The sequence below is a fragment of the Callorhinchus milii genome, unplaced genomic scaffold (assembly GCF_018977255.1).
Source record: "Callorhinchus milii isolate IMCB2004 unplaced genomic scaffold, IMCB_Cmil_1.0 Scaffold5, whole genome shotgun sequence".
NCBI lineage: Eukaryota > Metazoa > Chordata > Chondrichthyes > Chimaeriformes > Callorhinchidae > Callorhinchus > Callorhinchus milii.
The window spans coordinates 42,685,540-42,706,265 of record NW_024704746.1 but is presented as its reverse complement, the minus strand read 5'-3'; the positions used below and the strand labels follow the sequence as shown (position 1 = coordinate 42,706,265).

The window sequence follows — 20,726 nt, the reverse complement described above, 5'->3', positions numbered from 1 at the left end:
ACTGTCATCTCCTCTTACCACACTCTTCTACTCATTTTAGTAGCATTGAATGATTCATAGTGATTTTATCTGTGATATGCAAATAAATAATAATGGTTGTGTCGCTATATCTTAGAAACAAATTCCCTTTCTATATCCAAAGGCATACTTTTTTTTGGTGGGCCCAAATTTTCGCCCAGTCTTGGCCTGTAAGGCAATTTTGCTTAAAACTTTAGGATGAGCAGAATTGTGGAAAATTGTTAAATTCAAACTTAATTTGGAACATGTTTCTTTTAAGAACTGTGAGGAAACTATCTTCCAAATTAAGACTGAATTTAACAATTTTCAGTAATTCAGTAACTTTATAAAATGATTGTTTTACAAGATGAAATTCCGGGCCTCCTATTTCTGGGATCAAACTGAGTTGGCAGGTTGTAAACATGTTACCTCAAACTCTGGCGCTGTTTTTACAAATACTAGTCAAAGAATAGCCAAATGTTCACTCATTTCAATTAATGAAAACTCTAGGCATATATCATTATACATTAGGTACGTCTATAGTATTAGCATTCAGTAATGCCTCTGTTAATATTAGTTGCTCGGGCGTTCACACATTATGTGTGTTTGAACTTGGGAACTACTACCAAGTCTATTGTTCCTCATTGCCTCTGTGTGGAGTCAAAGAATCAGTATGATGCAGTGTAAGTAATGTTATAGAGGCCAGTGGTGAATGTCAATAATGCAACTCCACACAGCTATAGTGTTTACCGTTGGGATTCAACATCAGGTATTCACAAATCAGGTGAATGGTAGGATTGGCTATGAAATCCTTAATGTTCGGTAGAAGGTAAAAGATCACATTCCTACAGACTGGCAAAAGGAAGCTTTGAGTTCGGTGTTTTTGCTTTCTCTCATTTTTTGCTTTGTTTGCTGTGCGATTTTTTGTTCTTGGACTTTTGGTCAGAATTTTCAGTTTTTTTTTCTTGAATTGGAAATAAAAGACTGGTCATAATCGCAATGAAAAAACGACACAGATCCACCTGATAACTACTAATTATTGAACAATAGAAGAGGAGAAGAATGGGGGCATTTTCTGGGGGGTTTCAAAAAACACCCAGTAACTCCACTTTACAGCATATTCTGTGAAGCGCTTTGAGACATTCTCCAGACTGAATGGTGCTATATCGAATGCAAGGTTACTATTATTACTATTATAGCTCCCACAAGCTCCAGTATTCAATTTCTCTTTATCTGGAAACCTAAATCAAACATTAATGTTTGAGTCATATAACGGATGTACTTGTCCTATGCATTCTTTTGGATTAATTTAGGGCAGGAAAGACCTAACTTCCTGAGGAGAGAGGTTTTAGTCAAGAACTGGCTATTTTTAGCATTAAAATATTAGTTGTTGAAAAGATGATTCATCGGCATGGGGCACATTTATGAAAGGATGATTGTACTAAGAACAAGGAGGCACATTCAGTGGCAAAGAATCTCTTGACAATGAATCTCCTAATCAAACACTCTCTAATGCTGTCAGTGGTAATGATTTTGATAAATTCTATTTCCTTTGGTTAAAAGATTCTGATAAAATATTAATTTGTAACACAAACCTTGCCAGCGAGACTCTTGCTCTTTGGCCTCCACTGAGAGTGATTCCTCCATCTCCGAGAACAGTCTTATCCTTGTTAGGCAGCATTGAAATGTCCTGTATGGGGGAAGAAGTCAAACATCAGTACTCTTCTTTTGACAGTAATGAAAGTTGATGCATTGGATGCAATAGGTTTCTGCTCTTGTCACTTTCACTTTAGTCAAACTCTAAAGAGTCTTTCCAACATGATGTAGAGTTCTTGAGAGATGGAACAATTGGTTAGTGGGTGCAGTGGGGTAGCATTATGAGACAACATGAAAGTCTACAGCTTAGAGGTTAGAGCACCCGCCTCGCAAGCGAGAGACTTGGGTTTGATTCCCGGCAGGCAAAACCTTGGACAAGTTTCCTTACTCCTGATAATAATCTCCCAAGAAAAATAAAATAATAATAAATTGGTCACTTCAATCCACGACATGGTTGCCACGTTTCGCCACAAATATACAGTCAATTCACTTTACAGTATATTCCGTGAAGCGCTTTGAGACATCTAGAAGATATGAAAAGTGCTATATTCAAATGCAAGGATTATTTTTATTATTATAACGTAAACAAGATCACGAGGCTTTGTCATTCACTTCATGGTTGTTTGCTGCATACAAATTTACAGCCACGTTTCCTTACAAAATACACAGAAAATACACACAAAATAAAATCATGTGAAGTTCTTTGAGACATCTCGATAATGTGATAAGGTGTTGTATCAAATAAAATAATTATTACTTATACTAGTCCATACCTAGCATTTCCATGTCATTGATGGGAAGAGCTGAGTGGGGAGAGAATTCAACGTACTTAAGAGGAAACGTGATGTGAGGGCGAAGGAAATTGAAGAAAGGAGCGGGAATTATGAGACGTGAAGGATTGTGCAGAATATAAACACTAGCATTAACTAGTTGGCCCAAACAGGGAATAGAGAATAATTGCTTCCATGTTATAGTATTCCATATTATTCTATGTAATAAAATTGAAAGTTAGACCAAAGCAGGATTACACTCATAGACTTGGAATAAGAACTTGCCAGATATAAAAATGAACAACTTGTCGCTTCAATTTCCATCAAATTGACTCCATTACATGTTACTGAAGATAAGATTTGCATGACTGATTTTAGAGTGTGTCATGATATTCACCTCTGTCCACCACAAGAAAACTACGCATGTACACCAAATTGTACACAGGTACGCAATCATACGCAGGTAGAATTATATAGAACTTTACAATAGAGAAACTGGCCATTTGGTCCAACTTGTGTGTGCTAGTGTTCATACTCCACATAAGTCTCCATCCCTCCTTCTCCCCTCTCATGTTTCCTCTAGAAACTTCTCCCTTATATACGCATCAGGTTTCTACTGAAACATTGTTGATGCTTTGAGTTCGCCAATCTCACTACCGCCACCACCTTCTGCATAAAGTGGTTTCTCCTAAACTCCCTTTTCCATCTGCTGCTGGTTACCTTATATATATTCCTCCTTGTTTTGCTACGCAAAACTATGTACATAGAAAAAGAACTGTGTACATGTATGCAAAACTATGTATTTCACAAAACTGCATACCTGCACTAAACTCTATGCATGTAACTATATGTCAGTCATTCTATTTATCTGAAGAGTTCTGACCTATAAAAGACGTTGTACGTTATTTACCAATTGTTAAAGTTGTAAATTCTCATTCTGTGTTCTTGATTTGAAGAACAGCTGTGAATTTTCATTCTGTGTTATCTTGATTTTGCTGATTTATAACTTCCAAATCATTGAAGAATGATTATAATTATAAGACAGCAACAGAGAAAGCAAGAAAGAAAAGAGAGAGTAAAAAGGTGAGAGACTTGGATTGCCAATGATTGCATTTTTTACCCTTCCCTCCAAATCCCCGGAGGTGGTGGTTCTAGGGTAAAGTTCAATAGATGCCAGCTGTTCTCCACTACCTTGCTTAATAATAATAATAATAATCCTTGCATTTGATATAGCGCTTTTCACGTTGGGAGGATGTCCCAAAGCGCTTCACAGAGCACACTGTAAAGTGAATTGACTGTATATTTGTGGACGAACGCGGCAGCCAATTGCGCACAGCAATGTCCCACAAACAGTCGTGGATTGAAGTGACCAATTTATTATTGTTTTTGTTTTTTGGAGGGATTATTATTAGGCATGTGGAGTAAGGAAACTTGCCCAAGGTTTCGACCTGCCTGGAATTGAACTCAGGTCTCTCGCTTGCAAAGCGAGGGCTCTAACCACTGAGCTACAGGACTAAATGACCATTCTTCATGTGGGAACATAGACAGTAATGTGTTGGCAGGCTATTTAACCGTAGATGTACTCAAGGTGGTTCACACTTGCAATTGCCATTAAAGGGGTGGGGGTATCAAACAAAGTTAATTGCTTGACTTTCAGGGTTCAAGCAATGAAAGCTTTATGAAAATGTTTTCCACGGGTAGATGGGGTGAAATTCATGATTAGATTGGTTTTGCGTGGACTGTGAGGGTAGTGAGCTTGAATGGCCAAATTGGTTCGTCTCTTTCCTTATGTTGCGAAGTTGAGTTTCATATATAGGCACCACCAGAGTGAGCAGAGCCAATGGTTTTTTAAAAAAACGTAAAGCACAATGTTTTAAAAAAAACACAGCCTGTCTACTGTCCAACCTTGGAGTTTGTAAATAATGACCAACCATCCTGTTTAGACATGTTGCAGAAGTGGAATTGTCATCAGTCAGAGGCTAGTAAGCAGTACTCTGTACATTAGGTGAATGTATCACCACTGTCAGAAAGAAACAGAAATCAGCCACATGGCACAGCCGCCTTGGCATCAACGCAGTGCAAAAAGATTGTGTGCTTTCGATGCCAAACATGTGATATAAATGGGACATTATTCATCAGAGACTGTTGAATACAATGTTTTTTTTTCTCGTTTGCATAGAAGGTCTCTGACAGTCATAAGTCACAAGTTTACACTGAAGTGAATGCCATGGGATGGAGTGACCTCAAGTGAATTGCTCTGCTTTTTTCTCTAAGCTTTGGGTTTAGTTTTATTGAATAGGATTCATTGATTAGCAGCAAGGGACCAAATGTACAGGAATTATTTTTTATTTCACCCAAGGGAATAATTGCTGTCTAATTTCACAAAACTGACACAATACAGGTACTTACGTTGTTTGTGTGTATTTATTGTGTGCGTGACATTATCATTACAAAAAGAGAAGGGAGTTTCTATCAGTGTCCTCAACCCCAGGTAAAAAATTGGTCACTCACTTCAGGGCTGTTTGTGGGACATTGATGTGGACAAATCTTCTGCAGAGGGAACTTACAAATACGTAGTCATTGCACCTTACAGTAAATCCCGTGAAGCGCTTTGAAACATTTTGCTGATGTGGTAAGGCACAGTATCAAATGCAAGGCTTATTTTTATATTATCAACATCTCTGCACTGCACTGTTGCTTTATTTCCTTATTCGCGAACTTCAGAAGTATAATGATTTCTTGTCAATGGGTTGAAATGATCATGATTTCACTGAAATCAGCACAATATTAAAAGTTATGGGCGAGGAAACTAAATATCTTTGATCTTTGAATTCAGGCTTTTAAATCAAACCTAACATTTTACCTTAAGGAGTCTGGAGATTTGTACGGCAGGAGGCCTGTGTGGCTGCAGATTGTGATGTATGTTATAAGTAGCCTTGGAAACAATGCACCACAGATTGTGCCGGTTGATACTGATGCCAGTCAGTTGAATTTAAGTAGCCACTCTTACATTCTCTGAGAGATCTGCACAAGTACAGAATGGAAATAGCATTGGGAGTGAATAACTGTAATATCTCTTACATTTTAGATTTTTTGACCATGTTCAACATCTTATTAGGATTCAGTTTTACCTATTCCTATGCCCTTTCAGATCTTGAATACATGAGCTGGACACTTGAGTTCATAGTCCAAGCTGACACTGCAGTACAATATTGGGGAGTTCTCCACTGTTAGTTAAAGTCTCGTCTTTTAGGTGAGATATTAAACTGAGGTCCCAGCTGCTAAAGATCCTATGACACTATACAAAGAGAGAAGAGTTTTTCCCAGTGTCCTGGCCAACAATCCTCCATATAAATTGATCGTTCACTTCATGGCTGTTAGTGGAACAATGCAAAGATGACCTTGCATTTGCTGACAAGTACACAGTCACTATACTTCACAGCAATTATTTGTGAAGCACTTCAACATGTTGGAGGCAATATCAAATGCAAGCATTATAATCACATTATTCTTTTAACATTTAAATATTTTATAACCTCTTCCTTACTGTCATTCTTTTCTGCAATTCTCTGACCTTAGTTTCTCCCCAGTTGGGACTTTACACATGAACTCTCTTCCATTGATGTTCAGAAACATTGTCTATTTCCAAAAGTGTAACGGCTCTGCATTTCTGTGTTGGTGGGCATCGCCGTGACAGGATGACAACAACAAGATTCCATTTATAGAGAGCCTTTCACGTCGGGAGGACGTCCCAAGGCGCTGGACAGTTGGGTCAGGACCCGAGCAGGGGGGAAATGGTCAGGGGGAGGGAAGGGAGGGAGCGAGGAGGGGATAGAGAGTCGAGAGGGGAGCTGAAAGCACGGTCAAAGAGAAATGTCTTGAGACCGCCTTGAAGGAGGAAAGGGAGGAAGCAAGGTGAAGGCACTGGGGGATGGAGTTCCAGAGCCTAAGGGCTGAGAGGCTGAAGGCCCGGCCACCGATGGTAGGGCGGTTGGGGCGGGGGATGTGGAGCAGACCGGAGCCAGAGGAACGGAGGGTACGGGCAGGTAAGTAAGGGGATAGTAGGTCGGAGAGGTAGGAGGGAGCAAGGCCGTGAATGGCCTTGTAGGTGAGGATGAGTATCTTCAATTCGATCCTCTGGGGGATGGGAAGCCAGTGGAGGCGAGCGAGGGTGGGAGTGATGTGGTCGCGAAGCCTGGTGCGGGACAGTACATGAGCTGCAGAGTTCTGAATGACAGCTTATTGCTGTACGGAGGATTTGTCTTATTATTTCACAACCTATGCTGACATGTGCAAGGATTGTGTATTTGTGGATGAAATGTCTTCACTGTTGGAACTATAATAATATATACTACTGGCCCCTTATGCCGCACTACATTTCACTAGGCAATTTTCTCTACATGGTTACAAAGCCTAGAACAGAAAATATCCATGGACCTCAGAATGGTGAGATTGGTGGAAAGAGGTCAAGGCTAGTAACTGCTATAAACTCAGTGCATTTACCATAGCAACATCTCTAGTGATGTGTTGATAAGATGTTGCTCTGCGGTCTGATACCAAAATTAAATGTCAGTGGAACGTGCCAATGGAGTAAAAAAAAAACACTTTGTGAGCCTATTTTTTGGGTGGGGGGATCGTGTTCAAGTATCTGTGACCTGCCAGTGGTATTCCAAGATATCCATGAGCCCCCTGCACATTGCACAGAATGGTTTTATTCATTTGACCTGTGTGCTTCCAAAAAAATGTGCACTTGCCAACTCTGAAGAGTTTGCATTGTCTTTGCCTAAGGCATAGGTGACCTTTTCCAGTGTACTTTATGGCGTCATAAAGCTTGGATTATGGGGTACAATAATACGAGCCCCTGCAAGGCTGGAGCTCATTTGTTAGCAGCAGAGAGCAGATTTAATGAGACTGTTAGGTTGCGTTTGACCTTTCAAATTTTAAGGTGATTGAACTGATAGTTGTACATTACTGCAACGCGTAGCGTAGATTACAGTAAAAAGAAATACATAAAAAGAAAATGCTCACAGGCAAAAGGGACAGCTTCTTTATTAATTGTTCTGTCTAAGATTGAGTGTTTTTTCTTGACATGAGCTTGCTGCTCACAGGAATCATCCTTCCATTAATACTAATGAGTAGTAGTTAATTGTCCTTTGCTTTGGAGGCCAGTGATATTTCATAAGTTGGTGTGAAGTAGATGTGGAAGGTAGAGAAAGTTGTCATATTGTAATAATGATCCTTGGTTTTCGATAGCTTCTAATACATCAGGACGATGTCTTCACAGGGTTTACTGCAATGAGCAATGTATCTTGTGACTGAATCATTATTTGAAAATCTGGATAGCAAATACTACATTTACAACCCCACTGTGTACTCTGCTGGTGGCTGAGGATGTTGACACAGGAAAATTAACAAATGTCATATCATTATTGCAGTCTAATTGATGATCCATCTACAGCCAGGTGTAGAACATGTTAATGAGTTCAAATTATTCATTCATCTTCCCAGCCATCAATCTTTATTGCTCTGTGCTTTGGATGAGACATTAAACCAAGGTCCTGTCCACTTGTTCAGGTGGACATCAAGGATCCCATGGCACTTCTCAAAAAGAGAAGGAAGTTTCCCCAGTGTCCTGGCTAACAATCCTCCAGATACAATTTGTCGTTCACTTCACGCAGATTGCGGGACATTGCTGTGCGCAAATTAGCTGCACCATCTACCTACAAAATGCACTGTCACTACACTTCGCAGTATATCCTGTGAAGCATTTTGAGATGCCCTCCCGACGTGAAAGATGAAATATTAAATGCAAGAATTATCAATAATAACATCTCATCCAAAGGATGGAGCCAGAAAAATTGGCTGAGAAGATGGATGTATAACGTCCACTGCTGTTGACATGGACTACACCTGGATGTGGATTATGTGGTGCTTTGCAAAGGTGCCGAAGGGTAGACTCACCTCCTCCAGCTGACAAGCGTGAATAACACTGGTGTATCTGTACTCGTCATATGAAAGCCCAAAGATGATGTTTTCTTTGATTGTTCCTGGCATGATCCAGGGCACCTGAGGTGAGAAGGAAATTCTGCCGCTGTGCTTAATTTTACCCTCTGTCGGCTCCAGTTCTCCCATTATCATCATCAGCAGAGAGGTCTAAGTGACAGGAGAAAAAATAGTCAGAGCAAAATTGCCTGTCATATAGAATCCCATCACTTCGTGCTTCTGAGTCCATTTAGAGCTTTTGCATTCCAAGTTGCGCAGATACGCAGGCGAGGTTCATGAGTTCATGAATTCAATGTTCAAAGTGTTGCCCACAAAATAGTCAAATTATTTTACAATATATTCTGTGAAGTGCTTTGAGACATCTCAACAACGTGATAAGGTGCTATATCAAATGCAAGGATTATTATATTATAAAGTAAAACTATTCCATGTGGATTTTGCTCTGCACAAAGGCAGAATGATTTATTTGGTATTCAGGAGTCAGCTTACAAAGTTGGTCGCATTCTTGCCTCTGAGTCAGAAAGTAATGGATTCACTCTACACTGGACTTTGAACTCAAATTGTCTCGGCTGACACTCCAGTGTAGTGCTGGGGTGTTGTTGTATTGTTGGAGGTGTCGTCATTTGGATGAAATGTTAAACCAATGTCCAGTCTGCCTGTTCAGGTGGGTGTTAAAGATCCCATGGAACTATTCGCAAAGAGACAGAAGTTTTTTCCAAGTGTCTTGGACAACATTCTCTCAAGATAGAATTGGTCATTCATTTCATGATTTCATGGCTCTTTTTCTGAGATATTGCTGTATGCAAATTGACTGCTGGGTTGACTTAAAAATGCAGTCATTGCACTTTACAGTAAATCCTGTGAAGCGCTTTGAGACGTCCTCCAGACATGAAAGGCACCATATCAAATGTAAAGATTATTATTGATAGTAGATTTATTTTAAAATCCAGAGCAAATTTTGTTTCCCAGATGAAACTTAAGCTTGAATATAAAGTTCAACTTCTGTTCTCCTTGTTAGCTAGTGACTGTTGCGGGAGGGGTGGGTGTGCGCAGGGTAGGGGGAGAGAGGGGGTCCTGATCCACAGTGCTGTGCTGAGAATTGGAGTTAGTTCCACAATGGCTGAATGGCTGTATCTTAGAAAAGGTGTCGTTACCTTTTGATAAATGCTTAAACTTTGTGAGATCAATTGCACCAGGTAATCCAGAAGACATAAATCGCGGGGTCGAAACTGCCCTGCAAATGTCAAGCGCTGTTCATTGTATCAGATCTCTGGGAACGAGAGCGCCCACTGATTAACTTGCACTGGACTCTCTGCGGGATTTTGTTCTCGGGTTTTACGGGCCTGATTCAAGTGAGAATCCTTCTCCTTCAGAGCCAGCAAACCATAAATCTCAGGGCAGCATCAGCACCACAGTGAGTAGCCTCAAGCTTTTCCACTTCAGTGGGGACTTTCAAGCCAGTAGGTTAATTCCCTTTTGCGGAGAAGGGTCATGGCTCTCCTCTATAATTTGCACAGAGGGAGCGGAGATATGAACCCACAGGAACCATCCAACTCAGACTGCGATCGTGCTGTGTGAGGAAGGCAGTAAATATTCTTTATACTCGTGTGAAAGTAAATTGAAACATCTTGTCTAAATCTGAAATTGGCAACAGTAAATCATCCAATGTGGTGAGATCAAACAAGGGCATCATCCAAAGATCGCCCCCCCCGTCCCACACGTAGTGATAAACTCAACTCCCTTCCCACACTCAGTGATAGACTCAGCCTCCACCCTACACTCAGTGATAAATGCAGCCCCCTCCCATATTCAGTAATAGGTTCAGTGCCTCTGATAATGATTGATTCCCACTTCTTGCTCAATCCTCAATGTCCAATCCTGCCACTGTACAGAGCTCCGAGACTCTATTCTATGAGAAGGACACTATAGGATTACGAGTTTTTGAGGTTGACTTACAATGGGATGTTCGCATCCTTGGCTCATATGGTGACCATCACTGCAAGAGTTTGTACTTGTGTATGAACTCCTACCTTGCCAGCTCCTGTAGACCCAGCGACAGCCATAAGTTCCCCTTTCTCTAATCTGAAGCTGATGTTTTTCAAGACGGGTGTAACATGCAGAGAGAAGTTACTGAAGAACAGGCCAGCGTCACCATTCACCATCTTAGACTCTGTGTCATTCTGTTTGACTTTTTCAAACAACTCTCCGATCCCCTGTAATTTAAAAAGAATAATGTTTGGTTACAAGACAACAACAACTTGCATTTATATCGCACCCTTCATGTAGGGTAACGTCTTGGAGGGCTTTACAGGGGCAGGTTGCAGGGGAGAGGAGAAGAGAGGAAGGTTGAGAGGGAGTTTGTTATAGGTATTTTCAACGAGGTAGCATTTGTATTCCCGCTAGATATTCTTCAAAATAGTGTCACAAAAGCAACATCAATTATTTGATTAACCCCTTCCTCACAGAAACTCGAATTGCCATCTGATCTTAACCTGTAACAACATTTTGTTTTAAGGTTTAAGATTGCGTAAGATTGCGGAAAATTCTTAATCTCACTTTTTCTTTGGACGCCAGCTTCTTTCGAATACAAACTGTGAAAAACTGCTTCCAAATTAAGATTGAGTTTAAGAATTTTCAAAAAAATTCTGTACTCTCTTAAATTAAGATAAAATGGTCTTTCCAGCTACGACTAAGACAGTTAGGGCGTTTAATTATTGATAGCATCCAAGCCCGAGGCCTGATAGTATCTGCAAGTTGTGAAACTTTGCTTGCTGAATTTCCACCAGCAGGTGTGCAGGAAATATAAAATGTAATCTTTGTTACTGGTTAATCAGCCAAGCTTTTGTTCAGTTCCTGTCAGCAATGACGGTGGTCACTGAACGTGTCGCTTAGCCTCAGAAGCAAAGCGCTCTCCACTGGACAATTGCCAGAAGGGAGAGGGTTAAACAACAATGGCTTTGCCTTTTTTTAAGTAAATGTGCTTAAAAGTGCTTCAGAAAACTCCAACGATGTCTATATCAATGAGATGTTGTAAAATTGTAACGCAGAACGAGGTTTAGTAAATCGCACCTTTAGAGAATTGTTTTTGAACAACTCAGATTTCTGGTCAAGTTGACCTCAGTTTTCAGTTCTGCCTCAGTTCAGTCAACGGTTCAGTAAAGTATGTGAGATTTGAGTTTACCTTTTTCAGCCTTTTCTTTGATCTTAAACATCAGCAGCCCCCCTCTCCCCAGACTGCTCTACTCTACTCCAAGGCAGCTGAACATCACCATGCTTTCCTTTTAAGTGTGTAACCAGTTTTCCGATAGTGATTACATTTATCATGGGGTTAGGACGAGGGAGTGTAAAGTAGTGTAAGGGGATGGCACTCGTGAGAATCATCTTGTTTCAAAAAATAAGGCTTTATTTGTTAGGTAACATTCAAGCTTTCAGATGTAAAATAAGCAGTAATCCTTGCATTTAATATAGCACCTTATCACATCGTCGAGACATCTCAAAGCACTTCCCAGGATGTACTGTATCCTGTGTGACTGTGCATATTTTGTGGGCATGTATCCAATTAAAAGGAGAGATGTGTGGAATGGATTTCATTAATACAAAAGGTTGATGTGTAGGAGGCATACATCTATGGAACTCTCGGTCTGGTTTACAGGTGAATTTTCTTTCCCTTTCTTCTTTATTTCCTGAGTCCCACTAGGGTGCAGTTCCACCAGCCCTGGTTATTCTCTGCACCCAGCTCAAACTATTCTTCATATGTAAGTTAAATGTTGACACACCATTTAGCTGTGTGGAGGATCAACGTTGTCCTTTCTTTTTAGTCAGCTGTGTGTCTGACACACATGGAAACCCATCACCATGCCTAAGAGCATCCAAACCAGACAGAGCTCCATGGATGTATGCCACCTACACATGGAAACTTCCTTGTGTTTGGAATGGATTGTGTACTCTCTCCTTGGAGGGACACACCCTGTTTATCTAATTCTAGAGAATATAAGGCACTGGTTGGCAAGAGCCAAGGCGTAGGGACCTGAGAATGCGAGTTGGGGTATTGCCAGAGTTTAATCAGCTAAAACCGCATAGTTTGAAATTGAGAACACTGTTTGGTGAGCTTCCCACTATTTGTCCAACTAGGAACACTTTAACTGTCCTCGTATGTGTACTTTCCAGTAAAATAATAGTCCATACACTTGGCATAATGCCTTTCACTTCAGAAGAACGTCTTAAAGCGCTTCACATGATATATAATAAACTAGAATTTTTATTTTTATATTTTTTATATTTTATATTTATATACATATTTTTTATGGGCCAGTAAAGGGGGAGGAGTAGATGGAAACTTCACTGGATACCAATGAGGAGCAAGAACCCCCCGACTGATTTTTTTTCCCCCCTCTGTAGCCCAGGGACATTAAGGCCAATGTTAGTACACTACCTGAAATCAGATTAAGTCAGTTGGGACCGGCAATTAACCCTGTTGGCGTCACACTACAGTTAAAGATTGAAGGCGAGGTCAGTTATCTTAGCTTCATCTTTTGTATTTTACACTTCCTGTAATAAAAGGTCCAATGAAAACACTTACAGGAAGACTTTGTGGAGGATCAACATTTACTCTTGACTGGTTTGCCAATTAGTTCTGAGGTTTTACCAGCGAGGTCACTGAATTACACAATATCTTGGCAAAACCTGCCATACTCGCTAATTAGTAAGCAAAGAATGTAACTGCTCACACCGTCCTGTCTGCCCGGCTCAGTTTGCAGAGCTCTCACCTCTGAGTCACGCAGGTTGTGGGTTCAAGCTCCAAGCCCCTTGGAACTCAAATAATAATAATAATAATAATCCTTGCATTTGATATAGCACTTTTCACATCAGGAGGACGTCCCAAAGTGCTTCACAGAACACACTGTGAAGTGAATTGACTGTATATTTGTGGGCGAACGCGGCAGCCAATTGCGCACAGCAATGTCCCACAAACAGTCGTGGATTGAAAATGACCAATTTATTATTGTTTTTGGTTTTGGAGGGATTATTATTAGGCGTGTGGAGTAAGGAAACTTGCCCAAGGTTTCGCCCTGCCTGGAATTGAACTCAGGTCTCTCGCTTGCAAAGCGAATGCTCAACCACTGAGCTACAGGACTCCACGACTACAGGTTTTGCCCTGCCCAAAGAAACAAACAGGCTTTCAAATAGTCTAAGCTGACACTCTGGGGGTGTGCTGCATTGTTGGGAGGTATCATCTTTCAGATGAGATGTTAAACTGAGCTCTTTCTACGTTATAGACACTGAATGACATACAAGGATGTTTGAGCACACACACAAGGAAGCTGATAAAAAAACTCCACATTTTGTAAGAAAATGAATTCTGACCTCATCCCAGGATGCAGTCACATTAACCATCTCAACATCTTTCGTTGTCAGGTTATATTCCACAGTCTTGTGTTCATCTTTATGTAGGAAGTCCTGCAAGGCAAAATCATTGGGGCAATATAATAATAATGCTTGGTTATTCTTATAAAGCATAATAATAATATCCTTGCATTTGATATAGCACTTTATCACGTAGTTGAAATGTCTCATAAACAGTCATGGATTGAGTGACAAATTTATTATTTTTTTGAAGGATTATTACCCCCGGAAAAGCGATCCACTAATCGACTAACAACTGGATTCCTCTTACTACTCGGTAAACGGAGTTGCGTGGAGTAAGGTAACTTCAGTAAGGTTTTGCCCTGCCCAAAGAAACAAACAGGCTTTCAAATTTAGTTTAATTTAATTGAGGGTGAATTTAAGCATTAGAAAGTACTGGATGACCTTAAAATTTAAGAGACTTTTGGTTTTAAGAGTAAGACCATGAGAGATTTTGGACCTCGGATCTGGAACGTGGAAACTGTCTTTCATATTTTACTCGCTCACCTGTATTTTACGAATGGTTGCCAAAGAATCGTACCACGTTTGTATGGAGGATGGGAACTGTCTGGTGACTGTCATTCGGAGGACAATGTTGTATGAAATGGTGGTGAAGATCCTCCGCAGTTTTACAGTATGCACAAAAGCGTACGGTACCACAGAGAGAAACACAACAAAAAAGCCGGAGAAGAAGAACGCCGAACTATTGAAGTATCTGCAGTAGGCGACTTTCCTAGTCAGCTTTAGTTCAGCCCTGTCAGTCAGAAACACAGCAGAGGTTGGTTGAATACATTCCGAAAGGGTCATCCATCTTAACTAATCATGCCAAATAGTGGAGCATTAACAAAAACTTGCTTTTAAAAGGTTGACCTGAACAATGGCTACTAGTTGTGTATAGAATCCATTTGGAGATCATATGATGTCTCCTCTGCTCGCCCTTTTCACTCAGCTAACACAGGGCCTGCATTGGTGGCTTTGCCTTCAGTCACTACCCCTGCAACCTCTAAAACTCCCTGCACCAATCTCTCCACCTTGCCCCCGCTTTAGCTTCCTTTAAATCCCATGTTAAGAACCTCTTTGACCTTCTCCTTGCTCAGGGACCAACCGCTCCATTGCGCAGCACTCAGAGACACTATCTTATGTGGAGGGCGCTTTAAAAATGCAAGTTGTTGTTGTATCAATAAAAATCATCCTATTTTATTCACCTTCCTTTGTCCCAATCAATCATAGCAAAATAAGGCAAGATAATGTGTTGGTTGTGTTGGACGTTATAAGACCTTTCTGTCAATAAGGCAATTGCACACACAGTGGGAAATGCAGCAATGTTAAAAACTTGGCCCTAAAGAGCGATTGACTCATTCGTGAAATAGCAAATAGAGACCATAAAGACTTTTGGTGACACTTTGATAATCTGCAGGACCGTGGTAATGGTTTACGTTACTGTACGTTACTGTAGTGTTGAAAATGTCAGTCTAACATCTAATTGCGGATTGGAGAAATTTAGCTCTTGCCAATCTATGCCTTTACCCTCTGTGGAATTAGGTGAGTAGGAAGCACACACATTCCATTCGTGATTAGGTAGCATACATATATGGAATGCTCAGTTTGGTTTGGATACTCTCAAGCATGTTGATGGGTTTTTGCACATGTCAAAAGATTCAGGCATCTATAATCTTCAACTAAAAACGTAAAAGGCTTCCTTGGAAATTATTTCTCAGACATTGCATTTCTCTTAGGCAGCACTAGAGTCTGAATTCCCAGGACCTGCCAGCAATGCCAGGGTTAATTGGATTTATGTTGCAGAATACGAATAGTTGACCTGCACAAAATATCGTAATACATTTTTATTACTTGCTGCAGTTTAATGCTGCAGTTTAAAAATGAATCCATACCAAAATGGAACTTACTGCCTTATATTATCAATTAGCTTTTCCATGGCATCCTCCCAGCAGTACATCTTCACTGACTGAATGTTGTCGATAATTTCTGATGTGATTGCAAGTCGTTCATTTATCTTTCCAGCACGTTTATCTCTAGTTTTAGTGTTCAGAAGGAGAAACAATTAAAACTGTGGCATTGTATCATTCTGCTTGCTCCTCTTCCACATAATCCAACATTTCCCATCTTCAGCTAAAATCAGTCATTCTGTTTTTGGGCCATTACTGTGGACAAGTTGTCTGACGTGTTCGCCAACAATATATAGTCTCACACTTTATATTAAATCCTGTGAAGTGCTTTGAGACATCTTGACAATGTGATATGGCACTATGTGAAATGCAACGATTATTATTCTATTCCCTTTCGCCCCCACCTCTGCCTGAGAAGAAAAAGCCAGGCTACTCTTAAGCCTAAGGCAGTAGTGCTTCGCTTCCTAGGAGGTCTGCAAGATCAATACAGGGTGAGTCACTGTCAAGTGGTGGTCCTCTCCCAAGGTCACAAGATTGGTTCGGAATAAGATAGGTTCTCATCCTCGCACAATATCCACCTTACTGTCCTCCCATCACACTATCAAGCTGTTTTTTAAATGAGTTCAGCGCCCTAACCTCAACCACCCTGTTCCAGTTGTTAATTAAAGAAATACTTCCTGATGTCTGTCCCAAATATGCCGTTTGCAGCCCTAAACCTATGTCCTCTTTTTCTACTGTTTGGTTCATTTGGAAAAGTGGCTTGATGTCACTGTTTCCAATGACAGCTCAGTAAGATTGAGAGCTCATTCTCAGAACCATAGAACCACAGAACTTTACAGCCACAGAAAAAGGCTATTCAGCCCTTAAGTCTGTGCTGACTCTTTGAATGCGCAATCCAATTTACTTACTGTAACTCTCTTTGCCTACCAAACATACAGTAATCTTTGTAATAAATCCTTTAAAGAGCTTTGAGACATCCTCCTGCTGTGAAAGGTGCTATATAAATGTAAATTGTTGTCGCATTATGTTTTATGTAAATACCCTATAATCCATTTCAGTTCATACACAGTCCTTATATGTTGGAAGATAAACATGTATATAAACGAGCAACCTATCACCAGGTTTACTGAAACTATTCAATTAATCATTGCTATGGGAGTAAGAAATGTGGCAAATGATAGTATCACCTCGCAGCAATGCTGAACCTCCTCCCTCCATGCAGTGATAACTATTGAATGTATTTTGGATCAGTGAAAGCACCAATGATACCATACTGTACTCCTTCTCCTCCCCCCATACACACATTACGCTTTTTGTACAGTTAAATGATCAACAACAAAAAGTTGCCTTCACATGGGGAACCATCTCAGAAGCGCTTAAATAAAAACAAAGATTTGTTACCTGTATCGCATCATCTTTTTGCCAATCCAGGCTTGGAACAGGGCAAGGATTATCAGGAAGCCCAGTCCACAAAATGCAAATTCAGTTAATTCATTCCACAGCAATCCCATTAAAAGGACGACTTGAACTGGTCCGATCCATACGTAGTGAGCAAGTGCCAAGCCCTGCGTGGAAAGTCATACTCTTTATATCACTGAATGAATGCATCCTGCAGGTTACAATGCGTAATCATGTGCAGATGATTTGGTTTAAATACCTGAAGGAAACGTCTGTTAAATGAATAGGACGTGGCACTCTGTATGGGGCACACATGGTACTGCACTATCTAGCAAGGTTCCTGCTGCAGGTCCAGCTAGGACCACCCTATCCATTAGGGCTATTAATCGGCTGCCCCGTTTCGCCCACAAATATACAGTTAATTCACTTTACAGTATATTCTATGAAGCGCTTTGAGACGTCTCGAAGACATGAAAAGCGCTATATCAAATGCAAGGATTATTATTATTATATTTATTATTTATTATTATGGCTTGCAGGGTTAATAGGTGTCGGCCTTTTCCTCCAAGTCCTGCCTCTGAGCTGGCTGCTGGTCTGTCATCAGCAGTGCCCTGGAATATTGGTCAGGAACCAGACCACGGAGACTGCCCAGAGGATTAGCTCGACTGTCACTTGGTTACCAAGCATATCACCTTGGAGCCAGCTTAGCTCTAAGGAGATCCTGCTTACCTACTCCCCCACCCCAACCCCACTTTAGGGTATTTGTTAAAGTGATTGCGATTAGGTCTTTTGTCATGTACTGACATAAGTAACTGTTGAAGCATGGAGTAGAATCTACAGAAATCGAAACAGGCCATTCAGCCCAACTACTCCATGCCAGTGTTTATACTCCATACCACAAAGAAATAAAAGCTTACAGAAAGAACCGGCTTTTAATCAGGTGTTTTGAAAGTTACAAACTTCTTGTTTCGAATGAAATACTGGGTTCTAATTTGCGGTATTTTTTAACCTGATTTAATTTTAAAGAATCCAATTTGCTCAAATGGGGGGTCTCCTCCCACAAACTGGAACATGCGCCATTCTCTCCCTTGGGAAATATACTATGTGGAACTCTCAGTCTGGTTTGGATACTCTTAAGCACAATGATGGGTTGGTGTCCGCTTGTGTCAAGACAACCGGATGACCAACAAAAAAACGCATCATGTGAGAACTGAAATCCTGCTTGGGTTGATGCACGCCACACCCTGTTACTGGTAAGATTCAGTATTTATGACCCTCTGCAAATTCAGGTTGTGAATATCGTATATTTGACCTCAAAAGCAAAGTAAGAGTCAGAGTGACATTAAATATTTAAGATGGGAAGGTAACAAGACACACTCTTGTGATGTGGAATTCACAAGGAACTTACATACCTCATCAAACTTGTTGAGATTGTTTGATAGAAGACTGACAAGCTGCCCAGTGTCAATTTTATCAAGGACTCTGCTTGACATTTTCAAGATCTGTTTTTATTTTGGGGTGGGATGGGGCAAAGAAGAAAAAAATGAAAGCAGCGAAATGACATTTTACTTAAATCCTCAATTCATAAGACCATTTTGACTTAAACTTTAGGATTGTGCATAATCATGGAACATTCTTTATTTGCAGTCTGAATTTTGGTAGCTGATTTTCCACAGGATTTAAAGAAATAGATTCCAAATTAAGACCGATTTTTTAAAAATTCTGCAGAATCTTAAATTTTAAGGCAAATGGCCCCACAAGCTAAGACTAGGGTAGATTTTGATGCTTAACTCAGGAACAACTGCAAAGAAAAAAAGAATTAAATAACAGGCAGAATAAGCAGAGGTACATAAAGCCATCTGATTTTCACTTATTGCGATGAGTTTACAAAATGTTGGTGAGTCTGGGTAAGTTGCTCTGGTGATATATAGAGAGAGATGGAGAACATCCCAGCCTGTGCTCCACTCGCCAATGTAAATCATGCCTTCAAGATAAACAGAATTGGCATCCTACTTACAACAGGATTGGAACGAAATTCCATCTGGGTCAAGATATACTCTATTTACGATGCATTTTAGTGTGTGCAAAATTTGACAAATTGTTGAATTCAATCTTTACTTTGAAGTCTGTTTTCCCTTTGAAGCACTTACCGAAAACCGGCTTCAAAATTAAAGCTGTATTTAAGAATCTGCCACATTCTGCCCGCTCTGAAATAAATAAGAGTAAACCTAGAACTAAGTGTAATTTATACTCACGCACATACAAACTCATGTCATTACCTTCTTATAAATTAAACTGAACAGTGCTATCCTCATCTGCATTCCCAAATGTTGGAGACCAAAGACAGCAGGGTGCAGAAAAAGTGTCCTCACTATGAAAAGACAGCAGAGCCCAAGAGCTAGATAATATGCAATTTCACGCTCGTATGTATTCCTCTTGTTGTATGATGCTATTATACGTCCGAGGCAGAGAGGCTGTACAGCTTTGGTGAATTCCTGTTGGAAAGAACAAATATTGCTAAGAAATGGCATATGAGAATTGTTGAAGAGTTGGATACTATTCAGCACCTTACATGTACTGCCGAGCTCCAGTGATACAACTAGCATGTTTTAAAAGCTTAGATTAGGAAATGATAAGTTTCCCGCATTTAACAGTTGGGAGTCCCTCCTTAATAACAGCAGAGCTCTGATCTTTTGCTTATTGTAGTCCTCCTGTCTTGTAAGTTCCTTCTTGCAGAAGGTCTAAGAGATAAGTACCTTGAGTTTCTTTATGGTTTCTATAAGAAGGAGGGTTTGTTATAGGATCTCAGTTGTGTAAACCCTCACGTGTGAAGATCACTTGGATAAGTCTATCCTTGTCAGATAAGAGCAGGTGTTGTGGGTTTCACGCGATCAGTCACTGAACACTGTTGTCTGTTAGGTATTCCTCAAGTTGTATCATGCTCATTACCTTGATCACCAGATGGATTTGAATGCTACCATCATCTCATCTGAAGTTAAAGTGGTGAGGGAAGCTCTGTCCGCAAGGTTAATTGGCAGTCTGCCACTATACTGAAGTGTTCATTCTGCAACTGTTAGCTATCCCACACTGGATTAATGATCCCAAGTTTAATGATCATTATACTGTAGGTCAAATCAAATTAGTTTTAAATACAAATCTTCAACACAGTACTGAACTGTTGCTTGCACACTCTGTTGGGGTTCAGGGTACTAGACAAAATCTATGTTAGCAAAATCTTTTGCTTGTGTCTCCTAGTAATAAAATTGTGCAATTGAATGCAATGCCCTAAAATGATACAAATCGTTGCAAATGTATTTTGCATCACAAAATATTTTGATCTGACCCACAAGATGGTTTGGGGGAAAAACCGATAGCATCTTTTTTGGACAAAACCTCACCACAAAATACAGCAGAACTCCATAGAACATAAATCTCCAGAAAAAGCATCGCCGCAGTGCATTGACAAGTTTTGGGTTGTCCTTTGAGGTTGCGAGCTCTCTGTCCCATTCCCTGCAAAAGACGACAACAACGTGTCAATTAGATCGGCCGTGCAAATGCTTACAGGGAGCCTCAGATACCTCTGGAATATTTTGTTCCACTTAAACTTAACCAAGGGGATTTGGAGAAAATAACCGTGTCCATTTAAAACCAG

The 20,726-nt window shown here is 40.3% G+C and overlaps 1 protein-coding gene across 2 annotated transcripts in view; it reads right to left on the bottom strand.

Annotated features, from left to right (window-relative positions):
- The window catches only part of cftr (CF transmembrane conductance regulator), a 57,085-nt gene that overhangs the window by 23,565 nt on the left and 12,794 nt on the right, over positions 1-20,726 (bottom strand). For both annotated transcript variants that reach the window (XM_007894595.2, XM_042335840.1), the window contains 10 exons: positions 20,473-20,584; positions 19,354-19,569; positions 18,487-18,576; positions 17,078-17,241; positions 15,677-15,802; positions 14,277-14,523; positions 13,731-13,823; positions 10,397-10,579; positions 8,325-8,516; positions 1,593-1,687 (listed from right to left, as the gene is read on the bottom strand). In XM_007894595.2, the coding sequence (XP_007892786.1) occupies positions 1,593-1,687; positions 8,325-8,516; positions 10,397-10,579; positions 13,731-13,823; positions 14,277-14,523; positions 15,677-15,802; positions 17,078-17,241; positions 18,487-18,576; positions 19,354-19,569; positions 20,473-20,584 (1,518 nt within the window). The remainder of the gene's footprint in view (positions 1-1,592; positions 1,688-8,324; positions 8,517-10,396; positions 10,580-13,730; positions 13,824-14,276; positions 14,524-15,676; positions 15,803-17,077; positions 17,242-18,486; positions 18,577-19,353; positions 19,570-20,472; positions 20,585-20,726) is intronic.